Here is an 18,531-nt window from a genome sequence, read left to right on the forward strand (position 1 = left end):
TAATATACAAGAATAAGCTGGAGGCCCACACCATAAATTAGTGGCAGAGAAAGCATGTGATGAGACATCTGCCAGAGACACCGGAGGGCTACTGCTAGTTACTGTAGATCAGGGCTGCTCAACTTCGCCCCCCCATTGCAGATGTTGGCCTACAACTCCCACAATCCCTGGCTATTGGCCACTGTGGCTGGGGATTATGGGAGCTATAGTCCAAAAACAGCTGGGGGGCCTAAATTGAGCAGACCTGGTATAGATGATACTAGGTGTGTTTGGAGAGGAATCATCCATCTGCCTCCCAAAAGACAGCATCAGTTTCCCAGGTTGCTTTCAGTAGGGCACCAGGGGATTTTACGGGATGCCTGTACCTCCAGAAATTATAATTGGGTGCAAGAACATATGATGGACTCTCATATAGGTATTGTCACAATATCCATCATGCTTTCTGCTGTTTTTTTTTTAAAAAAGATGATCTGTTAAGAGAGCAGGATATTTAAGGTTGCAACTTTGGGGTGGGGCATCTACTGTGACATCTCAAGGGAGTGAAACATACAGGCCAATCTCCAGACTAACAAAGTGCAGGTGCAACATAAGAAGCACTGGTGCTGCTGATGGTTTCAACTAACGCAGCATCAGCAATCACATGGGCAGGGGAAAAAAAGATTGTAATAACACTCCCTTCCCCCAGAAGCACCATATACCACCAGAAAATATGTCCCCAAGGGTCACATAGCCCTCAGAGCCATATTTTAAGGTGGCACAGAGCACTTCCTAGAGAAGGGAACTCCCTGCCACCATGCAAGCACCAGTGCTGCATTAGTCAGGAACTGAAAGTCACTGGCACTTTTCATGTAGCACCCATGCTTTGTTACTCTGGATGTCAGCCACAGAATTTGTTTAGGTCTCACTCTTCCTTGCCTTGGCGACAGACAAAGGGAAGTAGTGAGGTTTTTAAGCATCATGTTCTGGTCCACAGGTGGTGGATAATCTTGAAAGATAGTCTTGGAGGGATAGGCATAGGCATAGTCAAACAGAACCAAGGGCCAGAAATCAGGAGTCAGCAGAATGAGTCTCACAGAAGCAAGCAAGAAGCGTAGTCAAACGGAGCCAAGGGTCTGAAACCAGGAGTCACAATGAGGGCCACACAAGAGCAAGCAAAGAGCGTAGTCAAACGAAGCCATGGGTGAAAAGCCAGGAGTCAGGTCACATAGGGACAAGAGTGTAGGCAAATGATGCCGAGATCAGAAACCAGGAGTCAGCACAATATAGGAACATCAGGCAGGGCAGTTTTACAACCATGTTGCTTCAGCAACAGCTCAGTGCAGAATGAGCTCTTATGTAGCCCTGCTCTCAGTTACAGCCTCAAGCCACACCCTGCTTCCAGAGTCTGTGGCCATTTAAAGGGGCTGTGCTCCATTTTGTAAGCACAGGCTCTGACAATGAGGAGGTGTGTCCAGGGCACCCTCTGAGTCCAAGGACATGGGCTGGGGAGTATCCTCTGAGCAAGGTGTAGGTGGTGGTTCTCCTGGATCAGGTGTCTCTTTGGGTCCTTCATCTCCAGAGCTCTCGTTGCATGGTCCAGACTCTGCTGGTGATACGATTGGGTTTCTGGACAGAGCTGCCAGATTGTGCAGCTGTTTCCTGGGGAACGGGGGTCCATAGTGGTGCTTCATCAGCAAAGCTCTCAGGGTCTGACCCTGATGGGTGAGACAATGGGTCCGGGTCCATGACATTAAGTGACTTTATTGGCTTGCTTTGGTTTTATGCTGGTCCATAACCATAATAAAGATGATTGATTGATTGACTTTATTGGCTGATGCTCTGTAGTATTATGCTTAATTGTTTTATGCTGTTCCATTGTTTTAAGGTTGTGTGCTGCTTTTAAGCTATTGAATCTTAACAAATTTTATTGACTGATGCTTTTAGCATATTGTAAGCCATCTTGAGCTCCTTGGAGGCAGCTGACAGATTCATGTCCTGAAATATAACTAGCTCTCTCTCTCTCTCTCCCCACCCCCTCTCGGAAAGTCTGTCACAGGGACTCCCTCCCAAACATCAATCTTTCTTAAAAGCTAGGAAGGAGGAATAAAAATCACAGGTACCTGACAGAGATGGAGAAGTCGCCTGGGGAGTTCTGACTAGCTCGGACGATGAAAGAGCCGACTGCCTTGTCCCGGAGCATATTTTCAGCCTCGTGCCGGGATACTCCTTCATGGAACCAGCTGTCAAGTGCAACAAATCACACAGAGACGAATTAAGGTGATGACAAAAGGAAATAAACTGGAGAGAAACAGGATAAAGACAAAGGGTACAATGATAGGAAAGCCACGAGACTCATTCTGATATATTTATTATTATTATTATTATTATTATTATTATTATTTCTATACTGCCCTTCCAAAAATGGCTCAGGGCGGTTTACACAGAGAAATAATAAATAAATAAGATGGCTCCCTGTCCCCAAAGGGCTCACATTCTAAAAAGAAACACAAGATAGACACCAGCAACGGTCACTGGAGGTACTGTGCTGGGGGTGGATAGGGCCAGTTACTCTCCCCCTGCTAAATAAAGAGAATCACCACGGTAAAAGGTGCCTCTTTGCCCAGTTAGCAGGGCATATCCCAGTAATTTGCTAAATAAATACTGGATGGAAGAAATGCACCCTTCAGCTTCTTTCCAGTGTCCAGCACAAACTGCTTGCATAAAACAATGCCATTCCCACTATTAAATGTGACGTCTCTGTGTGCACATATATATCAGAGTGCTAGAAGAAATAATTAGTTCCATGTTTGGGGCTCAATAAGTGATGCTGCATATGAGGCTAATATAGAGAAGCATATATCACCCTAATGTAGCAACCCATGGCACTTTTAAGTGGGAAACAGATCAATTTTTGCTCCCCAGAACCTTCCAAACAAAACAAAAAATGGGGCTGCCTTTTCTGAGATCTTATCCACCAGCAGATGGAACTAACTGACACGAACAGGTCCTTTTTGTTCTGTCCAGCAGGTGCCAGTGGTGCAACGCAATCCCCTAGTGTTAAGAAACGCTCTTCCTCTTACACCTGCTCCAAGTTAATAATATGCAAATAACCTCCACTGGCATCTTGACAAGATAAGTCAAGCTAGGAGGCATGCTCTCTGCTGTAGCACAGCAGTCTGACTGGAAAAGAAGGCAAAAAGGGGGGGGAGGGGCGGAGGCCGAAGTGTTTTTTTTAAAAAATAAATCTTTAGAGGATAATAAATATATACCTTGTGCAACAGAAAACAAGCACAAGGGATTGTTAAACTTTCTTTTTTAACCAGGTTTTAAAAAATGATTTTTAAACCAGGGCACTGTGAATATGCTTTAGCAGCTATGATGCAAAGCAGATTATGCAGTGCTATCCCAGGTAGCGTGAAGTTGCAGGGGCCAGGACACATTGTTGCAGCTCCCCGAAATCCCACAATGTACCATGCAAGTGCGCAGTACATTGTGGGAATCCCCCCAGCAACGGGAAGGCACCCCTCAGCGTCTGACACATCGTTAGTTAAACGTTTACCTCAGGGAAAACAATACTGACTGAGATAGACCAATACTCTGACTCATGGAGGCTGTCCTCACTAGCGGCCAAGACAGGGCTGAGGCAGCCAAGCCCGGGCAGCCAAGCCTGGCTCCCAGCAGCAACTTGGTGGCAGACCCGGCTATGAAGCCTGGCTGTTTAATGAGGTTAAGGTTTAACTAACCATGTGTCAGACACTGAGGGGTGCCTGCCCATCGCTGGGGGGATTCCCACAATGCACTGCACACTTGCATGATGCATTGTGGGATTTCCGGGGGGGGCGGGGCGGGGGGCGGGATAACGCATCCTGGTCCCTGCAACTTCATGCTACCTGGGATAGAACTGGATAATCTGGGCGCACGTAATCCACATGCCCAGCAACTGGGACCCAATTGTCTGTGGGGGAGGTAAGCTTCCGTAGCCTTCCTCCCCCCACACCCTCCCATCCAGGTCCCTGATTGTGAGAAAGGGCCCAGCATAAGTCAGCTTTGTATTATGTTCAAGTGCGTGGAGATGCTTCATGTGCCAAATAAATCCCTTTCTCAGGAATGTGTTGCTAGTACTTGTCAGTCCATCTCCTGAGTTTTAAAGCAATCTAAAATGTTGAGCATAAAGTATGAGCCCTGAAAGCCTTCTACATGGCCAGGACAACACTACCAACAAACATCTTAGGTTAGGATCACAAGACTGACATTAGAGAATGAGATATGCCACTCATTCATTGGGGTCCCCAGGGATGTAGCTATAATTGAGCAGAGGGGTTCAAAGAACCCAGGCCTCCAAGCTCCTGAGGGGCCCCCAGCTCCCTATTTTCTTCATTATCTCCCTCACTTAGAGGGGCTGCTGGGGAGAGGAGTGAACACGGGCCCCCTCTTCCCTAGCTATGCCCCTCGGGGTCCCCCAATGCCCAAACAAATGAACTGTAATACAGAGCAGTAGTCCATAGGATCAGGCTGTGAAAGAAGTCCTTGGCAGAACTACTGTCATGCTGTCCCTTCTCAGAGCCTCCTAGAGCACCATAGTGAAAAGGAGCATGAGACAGCTTACATTCTCCTTCACATTCTTCTGTAGTGCTGGATGAGGCTGAACCATGCAGGGATGGACAGGTGGATGTGGGGTTAGGTGTCATGTTTGCTTGATCTGACATGAGACACTAGAACTTTTTTTTTAAGGCATTGCAACCATTGAGTTAATATATTGATATTGATGTTTGAAGGAACTTGTAACAAGGTACAAATTGCAGGCCGCAGGTCCAATTCCCATGCATCCTTTGTGAGATTACTAAAAATTCTAGGGCACACTTCTTGGATAACACGCTGCTTCATCAATTCGCCTTAAAATATTGTTGCCCCCAGAATCCACTTGGGTTGCTTGTAGAGTCAGGCAGGCTATGAGAGTTGTGGATGGGTTTATGTTTATATAACCTGTTCTGAGAGCATAAGCTAAGCTCTTCATCAGCTACTGTACATTATGCCCACACTCTGACACATTTTAGGTCAAGAGCATTTGTTTGAGTTACACTGAGGGAAACGCCACTCAGCTGACAAAGAGTTGTGACAGAAAGAACATGGCACGAAGAAGGGTGTGTGTGTGATAGAAAGAAAGAACAGGCATAGGGATGCCAAGAATTTTGCCACAGCATAGCCCTGCCTGTTGCTTTTTAAGCACATATTCTTATATAATGTCTTAAATAAGTACACTTGAGATAAAATATCTTGAAACTTAGAAATAAAGAGAGCAGTTGTACTTACCTGGGAGTGTGGAGCTCTATGAAATTCTTTGGAACATATCCTTCAATACCCTTCAGCTCTGCCCTGTACCAATTTCTCTGAGAGCTTAAGATCTGGATACCAAAAAGAGAGATAGTATTGGACATGTGGGTCTTATGCTGGGCCATCTTTTGAATATGCTGGCCCATATCCGAGAGGGCGGCCTCTGAGAGGGTGGCCCACACCTCTCTGACTCACAGGCCACACTCCCCACAGCTAGCTTCAGCCATTTTCTCAAAAACAACTCCATTCTCTCATTCTCCTTAGAGTGATGGTGCAGCTAGCTGCCTGGAACCATTAAAAACCAGACACCTGTTCAGATGTTATGTTGTATGTGCATTCAGGTGTCTGTAGACATGTATATGATCTACATGAATGACTGTACATATACTTATGCTCATGCTCTGGTAACCTCTTGGTTAGATTATTGCAATGCGTTGCATGCGGGGCTGCCTTTGAAAACAGTCCGGAAACTGCAGCTGGTATAAAATGGGGCTGCAAGATTCTTAACTGGGATTGGGCATTTTGAGCATATTATGCCAGTGCTTTTGTCAGCTGCATTGGTTCCCAGTCTGTTTCCGGGCCTGTTTCAAGGTATTGAAATTTAACCTTAAAGCTCTAAGTAGATTGGGACTAGGTTACCCGAGAGAGTGCTTTGCCCCATATGTCCCAACCGGGACCTTAAGATCTTCTTCAGAGGCCCTCCTCCAGGTGCCCCTGCCAAATGAGGTGAAGTGAGTGGCTACTAGGGAGAGCACCTTTTCAGTGGTTGCACCCCATTTATGGAATAGCCTCCCCAGTAAAGTTCACCTGGCTTCATCACTCTGTTCTTTTAGACGCCAGGTAAAGAAAGACCTTTTTGTTCACGCAGGCCTTTTAAATTTTAAACTGATTTTAACTGATATATATTTTTAAAATGTCTTTTAAATTGTTTTGTTTTGTGTATTATATTTTCTCCCTGTCCGGTGAGGCGAGCTCTCGGCTGTCTGAGAGCCAGTGTGGTGTAGTGGTTAGAGCGCTGGACTAAGACCGGGGAGACCCGAGTTCAAATCCCCATTCAGCCATGAAACTAGCTGGGTGACTCTGGGCCAGTCACTTCTCTCTCAGCCTAACCTACTTCACAGGATTGTTGTGAAAGAGAAACTCAAGTATGTAGTACACCGCTCTGGGCTCCTTGGAGGAAGAGCAGGATATAAATGTAAAAAAAAAAAAAATTCCAAGGATGGAGTGGCGAGAAGGCCCAAGGCGACAGGGACGGGTGGCAGCCGGGGAGTGACGGAGGAAAGATTGCCAACGGGCAGGGACTCAGCTCCAGTGGAGGAGGAGTTGAGCCCTGATAAGACCAAAGGGGAGGCATGGGATGATAACATCAGCAGCATACCTCCCAAAGGGAGGGGGTCTGAGCAGAAGGAAAGAGAAGGGGGAGAGGCATTGGCAACAGCTGTAAGGGGTAATCAATTACAGGTAATAAAGAGGGGTGTTGGCCCCATAATTGGTGGCAGGCGATGCACAGCCTGTGAGGAGGCATAGAAGGAGCTGGCCAGGGATGAGAAAGGAGAGTGTCAGTGTTAACTGCTGTTTTTGAGCAAACGGTTCAAGGGGTTGTAAGTAACCCCACTCCACAAGTGTGGCTAATTCTCTTAGAGAGAACAGTAGAATGTTATATTAATGTTTTACCAGATGCCACAATAATGCTTCCCTAAGAGAGTCAACAGATAGACCCCAGGAGCAGCCCCTCCCAACTTGGCCAGTGTGGAAGACTCATCAGCTTCATTGGACTAAATGCAGCGATTAAAGGTAAAGTCGTGCCCTTGAGTCAGTGTCTACTCCTGGTGACCACAGAGCCATGTGGTTTTCTTTGGTAGAGTTTACTAGCTCAAGAAATGAATCCCCTAGTTAAGCAGCAGCTTGTGTCCATTAGTGATTAATTATAGCACTCCTGCCTGTTTTCAACAGTTTCCCAGGCTTCACTTAGATAAAACAGACACAGTCACAGAGGGAAGCATCCTTTCTCTGATCTGAAGTGATAAATGGTAATCCCACAGCACAGCACTGCTCACATGGTGTTTCTGGTTCCCATTCTGTATAGGCCTGGAGATTCTAATGTTGCAACTATAGGACACTTCCTTAGGACTAAACTTCATTGCACAACAATAAGCACAACTTATTCCGGAGTAGACACCTAGAAGATTTCCTCACCCCATGGCAGCTACCCCCCACAATATATTAAATGAAGAGCCAACACATTCTCACTGTGGGAAAGCTTAAATAAGACAGGTACAAGACCAGCTAATTCTCCACACGAAGCACTATGTATGCAAGGGCCCAACTTGTCTAGTATCCTGCTCTGTAACACAATGAGCCTAACAATTAATCCAGCCCTGTTATGAATAAATGAGCATTCGGGGGGGGCAATTAAAGGGAAAAGGGGGGAGGAGGAGGAAAATAAATAAATAGGGGAGGGGGGATTCAGTCTGGATTGGGAATGTGGAGCTGCTGATATCAGGAGTTAACGTAAAACAATAGCCAGGTGGGGAGCTAAAGATGCATGCAGAAGTAAAGCTATGAGGAGGACAGGGAGGCATTAGAGGCAGTGCTTGTTAGTGTTATCCAAATTCCTGAAGGCTTCTTCAGATGGTGGAGGGATCTGGACTGTGAATTTCTAATGTGGCTGCGAGGGAGGAGTACTACTCTGAAGGTCTTACAGGGGGCTTAAGGCATTCTTTGTGAGGTTTTTAATGGGTTGCTTTGTTTTTAGTGGTCTGCACCAGAGGGGGGGGGGGAAATGCTCCAATTTAACTAAAAGGTGGGAGAAAGCTACAATTTCCTGATACCTCGAACAAAAATGCAGACGTGTTTATGTGCATACCCAGCCATTCATATGCAATTGAAGATATGTTGCAGTGTGTCATTGGTATATTAGAGATATTGGGGCTGTTCACATGACCACGTGGGGGGAGGCAGGGTTCAATCTAGCTTCCCCCAGAATGAGCCTTCGCAACCTGCCCTGGAGGCATGCAAGCTGCATGCCCACATGACCAGCATTGCCAAGAGCAGTGCGGTCTTGTGGTAGCAGGCATGACTTGTCCCCTTAGCTAAGCTGGGTCTGACATGGTTGCATATGAATGGGAGACGAGAAATGTGAGCACTGGAAGATATTCCCCTCAGGGGATGGAGCTGCTCTGGGAAGAGCAGAAGGTTCCAAGTTCCCTCCCTGACTTCTCCAAGATAGGGCTGAGAGAGATTCCTGCCTGCAACCTTGGAGAAGCCACTGCTAGTCTGTGAAGACAATACTGAGCTAGATAGACCAATGGTCCAGGCATGGCCTGTGAACGCGCCTCCGTGGGGGTGGGGGTGGGGTGGCGGGCAGCATCTTTAAATGTAAACGGAGGCGGTGCTCCGTGCCACCCAGCAGCCCCCTTGGCTGGGAATCGCCTCCGCCACTCACCTGGCTGCTGGCAGTGGCTCGCCTCTGTGGGAGCCAGGTGTGTGGCGGAGGTCATTCCCCACCGCGGGGGTGGCTGGGCAGCACGGAACACCAGCTCTGTTGACACTTAAAGATGCCGCCCGCTGCGCCCCCCCCTCGAAGCGTGTTTACGGGCCGCATCTGCAATGGTCTGACTTGGTATATGGCAGCTTCCTATGTTCCTATGACTCTCTGTGTTGCTCCTGGCTGTGGAGCAATGGAAGCTGGGACTTGTCCTGGCCTCCAGGAAACCCACAATGCAACACACGGCAAGCACAGTGCACTGGGCGATTGACCCAGGGGACAGGTAATTTAGGCACCATACTTCTCAGCTGGGGGTACGGCAAAATAAAATTTCACCTAGAGTGCCAAAAACCCTAGGGCCAGCACTGATAGCAGGAATGGTTGTGTCAATTGTTTTACACCTTGTAGTTACACCTGTATAAGACACTTGTAAAATGCTGTCGCATCAGGAAAAGTAGCACTAAGTTTCCTCCCAGGGAATCAAAATCACTATCACATTCCATTAGGAGGCATGGAAAGGTAGAGCCAAAACACTATGGACAGTGGCCACAATCCAGTACATAGGAATACAGAAGCTGCCATATACTGACTCAGACCATTGGTCTATCTAGCTCAGTATTGTCTTCACAGACTGGCAGCGGCTTCTCCAAGGTTGCAGGCAGGAATCTCTCTCAGCCCTATCTTGGAGATGCCAGGGAGGGAACTTGGAACCAAGATGCTCTTCCCAGAGCAGCTCCATCCCCTGAGGGGAATACTGTATCTTCCAGTGCTCACACTTCTAGTCTCCCATTCATATGTAACCAGGGTGGACCCTGTTTAACTAAGGGGACAAGTCATGCTTGCTACCACAAGACCAGCTAGTGGGCTTAAGTATATTTCTCTGCAATGGTTTCTGTCCATGGATTGGCAATCTATGAGCAGTGGAAAGGAGCATGGAACCCATGCAACAGTCTCCAAACAACACCATCTGGAATCTACCAGAAAGGTAGGAGCGGAACCCTTGCAAAGCAGCCTGTTAATGCTCTTATGCTTCAGTTAATGCTCCTAATGCTGCTGTTAATTTGGAAATCCAGTCTGCAATCATTTCTTTTTGGAAACCAATGTGGAAGCAGGCAATTCATACTCAAGAGAGGGAGTACAGCGTATGAAACTAGCTGTTTATTGGGGCGTGAGGTGCAATGAGCAATGAAGACTGAGCAATGAAGACTGGGGTACAGAATATGCAGGCCCTGTGGGAAGCAGGATGCAGTATTACATAATACATTTCTACACTACTGTGCACTACCTCTAGGGATGCAGCACAAGAGGAAGAGAAACAATAATGGGCAGTGTTTAGGCATCCTAGGCGTCTGCCTACTAGGGCTGCCTAGTGGACAAGCCAGGCCTGCCTACTATATCTACATCTGCCATGTATATTTGCCTTTTCTTTTTCTCTTCAAATAAATAACTGCACATGAACATTTTTTCTGAACTTCTACAACATCCCCTCAAGCCAAAATGGCAAAGGTCCAGGGATTTGTTCTGCTTTGTACCAGCTAAATTAGCCACACTACCAGTGGATTTAAAGGTTCCTTTATGCCAAAATTGAATGCAACTCATTTCCTTCTCCTGGAAGAACACTCAGATGGTGACAGTACTAAAGGCTGTTTCTGCTTAGTGCTTGCTTTGCTGGAACTAGGCTTCCAAAGCAATAAACCTTTGGAAGAATAAGTCCTCGAGTTTGGAGAACTAGCTTATAGTCTTTTCTTTTTTGAGAAGGGATTAGTGTATGTAGGTGCTGTAGGTTTCCTCTTGTCAGTGGGGCTCACACTTCCTGTCTCTTTTATCTCCACATCAGTACTGTGCCCTGTATCTTCTTCAGAAATCATCTTGATACTTATGTTTGTGTGTGTATTGCGTGAGAATGATATGTATGAACGAGACCTTTTCCTGGATGGCTCCATTCCCATGGAAATTGTGCCCAAACTCTGCTCCTTGCTCTAGAGATTCCGGAGGAGATTACCTTATGATGACTTCTTCTACTGTTTGAAGTTGTGGAATATCCTCTGCTAACTGGGCAAAGAGGCACCTTTTAAAGTGACGATTCTCTTATATTTCGTAAGGGTAGAGCAATTGTCTCTATCCACCAACACAGCATCCCTTCAGTGGCTGTTGCTGTTGCCTACCTTGTGTTTCTCTTTACATTGTGAGCTCTTTGGGAACAGATAACTATCTTATTCTTATTCTTTTTCTATGCGAGTTACTTTGAAAACTTTTCCATTGAAAAGTACGATGACGACGACGACGATAACGATGATGATAGCAGCTTAATATTCTTGCAACGGTCAGCTACCACTTGGAAATAGAGTCTTAGGGCCAAACTAGACAAGATGTGGGAATTTGTCAATGGAACACCAAAATTGATTTTCTTTTTTTCAAAATGTAGCTGGGGGAAGTTAGATTGGGGCCATTGTACATGTGTTTGTGAGAGGGTTTAATGCTTTGCCCTTGCATCAATTCCATTAATTATATCCACCCCCCCCGCCAGCTGCTATTAGCTACAGAGGGGAAATGTATGTGCCTGTACACATTCCCCCCTTCATGGCGAATTGCAGCTTTGGGGAGGGCGATTTGAGTCAGGAAGTCAATGTTGTAGCAAAGGCTTAATCTACAATGGCTCCAGTCCAAATTGTGCTCTCCACAACTGATTTTGGAAAAGAAAAAGACATTGAGAGTCTTAGGAGAATACTAGTTGCTTCCCTAAGTTGCATCTTTTAAATGCAAATTAACAGCTTGGGAGAAGAAACACTTCAATGCAGGCTGGAGTAAATCTTAAAAGATCTAAATGTGCCAGTTAAAGAACCAATCAAAATGTACAGCCTTGTGGAATGGATAGTGAATACAAGCATAGGAGGATTTAGCAAAACATTTTTAAACAGAAATTCGGCTCTGGTGAGAACGTGATTTACACTGACCTTCAGAACATCCCCAGCCTGGAAACTCAGTTCGTCCTCTCCAGAAGCATCAAAGTCAAACTTGGCAAAGGCTTCCATGCTGCTTCCTGAGATGGCATAAATGGGATGAGATGGATTAGTGTTATAGCTATTTGTGAATAACGGTTGTGTTCACAGCAAATATTATTATTAACCCCTTGGCTCTGGCTGAATTCGAACAGTGATTATTTTCCCAGTCATGATGTCAGCCATTTAGTCAGGCCAGTCTCATGGTCCCACTATAATGGTGGCTGCTGGGCCACAGCTAGCATTGGCTTAATACAGTCAGAGGAACATAGGGAGGTGCCTTCTACTGAGTCAGACCATTGGTCCATCTAGCTCAGTATTGTCTAATGTCTACACAGACTGGCAGCGGCTTCTCCAAGGCTGCAGGCAGGAGTCTCTCTCAGCCCTATCTTGGGGATGCCGGGGAGGGAACTTGGAACCTTCTGCATGCCAGCAGGCAGTTGCTCCTCCTAGATATTCCTTAATATTTCACAGTGCTCACAAATGTAGTCATTCAAATGCAAACCAGGGCCCCCAGCTTAGCAAAGGGGACAATTAATGCTTGCTACCACAAGGCCCGTTCTCCTCCCAAATAACCCTATGCTCAACCAGCAGCAGAATCAACAGCACAACTATAGCTGTGGAAGCAAAAGTTTGTGCAGTGACACCGAGAGGCACTCCTGCAGCATCCCTGAAAACGCTGCTTTTAACCAGCCTTTAAGATGTTATTAACCGTATCATGTTTTTTGTGCAGAACACAGCCCCATTGTTGAGGAGGCCAAAAGGGTTTTTATACTAGGACAAGACTACCAGCAAAGTCATGCCCCCTCATTTCTGACAGAGCTCACTGGCTGCTACATGTTGAACCAACTGCAGCTTCTGAATGAAGCCCCATATAGAGAGCCCATTGCAATAGTCCAGTCACAGTTCCTAATACATGTTTAATAGTGGCAGATCATGATTCCCAGAGAAGAACATGGCTGGTGTGCAAGTTGGAGAAGGAAATGAGGGTCTTGCCACAGTGTGCGCTGGGTTTTGGTGTCCCCTGGAGTAAAAGAGAAATGTGAATAAAGACAAAAATTGAAATGCTGGGAAATCACCCCCCCCATATCAGACTGCTACTCATTTTTTGTACAGAATGCAGTCCTTTTTTTGAGGAGGTCAAAATACCTATGTGTACAAAGAAGCTCCACAAGAATTTTATCTTGATATTAAAGGAAGAGAAGTGGGACCTACAATAAAATCTTATTTATTTATTATTTCTCTGTGTAAACCGCCCTGAGCCATTCTGGAAGGGTGGTATAGAAATCTAATTCATTAATGATAACAACAACAACAACAACAAAATGTTGCATCTTCCCCAACCCTAATGCCCACTTCCTGGCAACTGTGAATTCTTAAAAGGTCGAGCAGTCTAACTCCCTTTCTCCACTTCCCAACATTGTGCTGTTACTGGCTGACATGATGATGTGCAATAAAGCCTCCCTGCAGGCAGGGGCAGTATAATGTATTTTGATGCCTGAGGCGAGGTGCAAAATGCTGCTGTCTGTGTTTAGGGAGGAGGAATTCTCTAGATAAACTTTCCACCCTCTCGCACTAAATTATAGGCATGGGCATTGCCTCAGAGTTGAGGGAGAAGGGAAGTATAGTCACTCCACTCCTTCTCCTATCAGCGGGAGCCAAAAGCCTGAGCTCCCCTCTGGGAGTCCACCAGCCCAACAAACCCCATCCCTGCTGATCGTCTCATCTTCGGCAGTCCCTGCCTTAAATAAAGCCCTACATTTAGGACACTCCTCCCCGCTTCCAGCTTGTTCCTTCTTCCCTGGCCAGACAGGTGGATTGGACACCCAATCCCTGGCCTCCAAAGGGGACTTGTTCGCCAACTCCAACCCCTTCACTAGCCTTTCTACACCCATTTGCAGCTGTGGAGCTGACATCATCGCTATTCCCTCTCCACCATTCTGCTGCCTCTTTGGCTGTACCTGCTCATCTCCCAGCAACTGTTGCCCACCTCTCTGAGTCTTTTCTGATTTCTGAAAGGTAATTACTGGGGTTGTCCTGGCATCTGGAGCCCCCTGCTACTCTTGGCACACTGCTGTTTGACTGGGTAAACAAACCTGTCTCACGGAGGAGGGTGGGAAACCCCAACAGCTGCCTTGCCCCATGGCCCTGATGGGTTTTGGCCTCCTTTCAAAACCAACCTCTGCAAGCTTTGAATAGGGTCAGGTAGGAGGGAAGGTTGCTAGCAACCTCCTTTTCTCTCCTTTTGCTGCCCGCAAGCTTTGCAAGGAGTGAGGAGATGCACTCTCTGCAAAGTTTGCATGGGTGGAATTGGTTCCAAATAGCTACTCTGATGGCAGGGGCATCTTGCTGTCCTGCTGGCATGCCAATACTCTAAAGCCTGAGGCCTCACCTTGTCATGAAAGGGCTGCCCCCCCCCCATTGTGGAGCTGCAGCAAAACCAGAAGACAAGTCCCAACGCGTTAAAGACCCTGCGGCTGTGAAAGCAGTGTTACTGCATTTATCCCCATTTGATTGTGACAGAATGCTGCTTCCATAGCTGCAAGGGTTTAAATGTGTTGGGGCTTTTCCAGCTTCACTACAACCTCACATGGAGCCTTATGACTCCATTAGACAGTGCAACATGGCAGCCTCCTCCTAACCCCAAACAATGACGCCTTTAACATTCTGTGGCTCTTGTGGACTACTGAGCTCACCAGGTTGGGTTGTGTGTGTTTTGTGAGTTCCTTTGTTTTATTTACTTGCTTACTTTTGTATACCTAAGGAATCTCATGAGTATGCAGAAAGCACCACCTTATTTTTTAGTAGCCCTGTTTTGCTTCCAGTTTAACAGGCACTCAACCACCCAAGTTTGCTGTTACTATATATACATATATATAGTATATATTTGCATGCATATCTGCATAGATATTTAGTATAAATATACGATATATAGGTTTGCATACATATCTGCATAGTGGCTGAAATTATCTATATGAATACACCATGCATTCTACTAGTAATTGAACTTTGCTTCTAATAAAGAGATCAAATGTACAGACTGGGAACCAACATCACATGCATCCAATAGTGGCTGATTGCCCTGCAGACAAAAGTCTTATTTTTATCACTGCAATAGATGCTGCCAGAGTAAGGGTAAGGAAGCTCCTCTTACCATTTCCTGCCAGCGCGATTCTGATACGATCTGAAAGGACTATCAGTGCATCAGTCCCTGTACCTCAGTCTGCTGTTTTTCCCTGCTGAGGTTGCCAAGAGCAGAGCAGGAAGTGGCTCAGTTTGTCATGTATGAGAAGCTGTTGTGTGAGCAGCTGAGAAGCAGACCGCGTGGTCTTCACCAAAATCTACTGAATACAGCCCATGACCCATAATCTTTTGTCATCGCCTTCTGTTCATTCTTGAAAATCTCATCAGTTTTCGTAAGTGGAGACCTTACATAATGCAGCCAGGACACAAGTCTTACCTTCTTTGTCATGTCTGCACCACAACTGATGATAATAACAACAACAACAACAACGACCACCCTCAACACTGTAACAACAGAGCTTAAGAGAGTTCAAAGTTATCTTAGTAATGCTTACAACAACATGGTATCATAGGTCTGTAGATTTATTATCCTATTTATTCCCACTTTTAGATTTATTCCCATTTTTATTCCCCATTTTAGATCCATTCCCATATTTATTCCCACTTTTCATAAGTAGAGACTTTACGTAATGCAGCAAGAACACATTATGCCTTATCTTTGTAACATCCCCGCCACAATAAATAATAATAATAAAAATAACAACCCTCAACAACATAACTACAGAGCTTAAGAGAGTTCAAATTACTTTACATATGTCATCAATAAAACTTACAACAACTTTGTGCGTGTGTGTGTGCATACATTTTAATGCTACAGCTGTGAGACAGGCTATTCCAGTCACTGGCTTAAATCTAGACTAAGTTTCTCATGAGTAGTTCACTGAAATTAATGGGACAAGTAAACCTGTCCCATTAATCTAAATGACCACATTTGAGTAACTTAATCTGGATGTAAACTATGACTGGAGTAATACATATCATAAATGTAACAAGGCCGCCCAGAGATGTAAATTTGGGCCGGGTATAAATGTGATAAACAAACAAACAAACATTTAAGTGTGTGTGTGTGTGTGTGTGTGTGCGCGCACACACAAGGGACAGTGTTCTCTCTAATAGGGATTCCCAGATGTTGTTGACTACAACTCCCAGAATCCCCAGCTGCAATGGCTTTTGCTTGGGGATTATGGGAGTTGTAGTCAACAACATCTGGGAATCTATGTTAGAGGGAACACTGATAAGGGAAACAAGAGAAACCCTGAAATATAGGTTTCGATGATAATATCAGCAGACACAAGAGAAGAACAGTTGTTTGCAAGCATTGTGAGATTCATTAGTAAATCCCTTTTCGTATAAACTTGGCATCAGACATTCTCTAAGCAAGGTGAATGAAACCAGTATAGTATTACCACTGAAGAAGACTAAGCGGTTGAAATGCATTTGGCATCAGCTAAATGAATATGATGAATATTTATATACTGCTGTCCAGCAAAAGTTCCCAAAGCAATTTACATAGATATAAATAAATAAATAAAATGGCTCCCTGTCCCCAATGGGTTCACAGTCTAAAAACAAACAAACATAAGATAGACACCAGCAACAGCCATTGGAGGGATGCTGTGCTGGGGGTGGACATGGCCAGTTGCTCTCCCATTGCTCAATTAAAATAATCACCACTTTAAAAAGGTGCCTCTTTACTCAGCTAAATATTCTCCTCTTTGGTTACCATTAGACTGGTGAACATATTAAGAATTTTTGAGAGCATCCCTTTCAAACAGTTGTTACATCTTTTTTATCTCTTCAAGGGATGGACTTTACTACCAACTAACCTGCAGCCAATTATCCTACAAGAACTTCAAAGCTATAATGTATTATTATACCTATAAATATAATTTATATAATCTTATATGCTTACTACAACTTTAGGATTAAATACATTTTGATTTAGGATTCTCTTGTTTCTGCTTATATACATACATATACATAAAAACTACAAATTTAAGTGTTATAGTTAAACAGACAGGCTACTACAGTCACTGGGCCATATCCACACTAAGTTATTCCTAAGAAGTCTTATTGAAATTAATGACAGCTTTACCTGTTTAATTTTAATGGGAGTACTCAGCATGGTTTTTCTGAAGTACTCAGTCAGGCTGAAGGGAGAGATACGCTGAGCTTCAGTATGTGGCCAGCCAATCAGAAGCAGAAGAGGAAGACCTTCACCCTCCTCTTCTGCAGTGGATACATCTCTGAGAATGCATCGACTTCAAGCTGGTGATCCTCTGATGGGGAACAATTTATAGTACATCTGCAGCATGAAAGGGTATCCTCTGGGAGCCCTTCAAGTATCCCTTGGAGTACTAGTAACCCTGTTAGATGATGTAAAATGTGACTGATAACAATGAGAAATTTAAAGTGAGTTGCCCAGGCTCCTGCATTCCTCCCTCCTCTGTCAAAGAGGCTTCCCACAGACTCCACTGCTACTCCCCCACAGAGTCTTCACCAATGAATATAACACCTCTACAATAGTGCTTCAAATTATCTATACTGAGGAAATGTTGCTAGCACTGCTTTTTCTACAGGCTCCCAGAAGCCTCTCTGCTTATGTTTGAGACTTCAGGTGAATGGGTCTCACTTTTGACATGCTCAGGAGCCTCACAGCACTGTGAGCTCTCCATTGCTGGCATATTGAGGGAACAGTCACTCAGTAGGCAGTGGGACAGTTACCCCTAGATTTAGCAGCTGCAAAAGAGCCAGATGGAAAGGGAGCTCACCTCACACCTTCCCTGTGCTGGGATACCTTAGTAGACTCCCAAAATTAACTCAAAACAGTTAACTCTCCATACAAGGTCTCTCTGCACTATTGACCCCTCCTTTGGTTTACCTCCCCCCCACAGTTGCCTCAAACAAACTGAAAGCCAATTATCTCAGCAAGGAAGTCAATCAATCAATCTTTGTTATGGTCACAGACCAGCATAGAGGGAAGTCAGACAAGGCTCCACAAATGTGCAGTCCTCCTTATCAAAAGAAGGCGGGAGTGGGTAATAGGAACCCACAAATACACCCATAAAAACATTAGTTTATTAGGTGTTTCCTACTGAAAAGAGTTCCCAGGTTTGCATGTTCAGCCACTCCACTTGCTTCATCCTATTCACTCATAAGAACCTAAGCACAGCCCTGCTGGATCAGGCCCAAGGCCCATCTAGTCCAGCATCCTGTTTCGCAGAATGGCCCACCAGATGCCGCTGGAAGCCACAGGCAGGAGGGCATGCCTTCCCTCCTGCTGTTACTCCTCTGCAACTAGTATTCAGAGGCATCCTGCCTCCGAAGCTGGAGGTGGCCTATAGCCCTCCGACTAGTAGCTGTTGATAGACCTCTCCTCCATGAAGTTATCCAAACCCCTTTTAAAGCCATCCAGGTTGTTGGCAGTCACCACATCTCGTGGCAGAGAATTCTACAAGTTGATTATGCGTTGTGTGAAAAAGTACTTCTGTTTGTTGGCCCTAGATTTCCTGGCAATCAATTTCATGGAGTGACCCCTGGTTCTAGTGTTATGTGAGAGGGAGAAGAATTTATCTCTATCCACTTTCTCCACACCATGCATGATTTTATAGACCTCTATCATGTCTCCTCACAGTCGTCTTATTTCTAAAC

The 18,531-nt window shown here is 45.3% G+C and overlaps 1 protein-coding gene across 2 annotated transcripts in view; it reads right to left on the reverse strand.

Annotated features, from left to right (window-relative positions):
• The window catches only part of GRAP2 (GRB2 related adaptor protein 2), a 95,718-nt gene that overhangs the window by 27,775 nt on the left and 49,412 nt on the right, over positions 1 to 18,531 (reverse strand). For both annotated transcript variants that reach the window (XM_053257085.1, XM_053257086.1), the window contains exons 2-4: positions 11,752 to 11,837; positions 5,290 to 5,381; positions 2,100 to 2,219 (exon numbers count right to left, since the gene is read on the reverse strand). In XM_053257085.1, coding sequence (XP_053113060.1) covers positions 2,100 to 2,219; positions 5,290 to 5,381; positions 11,752 to 11,829 — 290 coding nt within the window. In that variant the 5' untranslated portion in view covers positions 11,830 to 11,837. The remainder of the gene's footprint in view (positions 1 to 2,099; positions 2,220 to 5,289; positions 5,382 to 11,751; positions 11,838 to 18,531) is intronic.

The sequence above is a fragment of the Hemicordylus capensis genome, chromosome 5 (assembly GCF_027244095.1).
Source record: "Hemicordylus capensis ecotype Gifberg chromosome 5, rHemCap1.1.pri, whole genome shotgun sequence".
NCBI classification, from domain to species: domain Eukaryota; kingdom Metazoa; phylum Chordata; class Lepidosauria; order Squamata; family Cordylidae; genus Hemicordylus; species Hemicordylus capensis.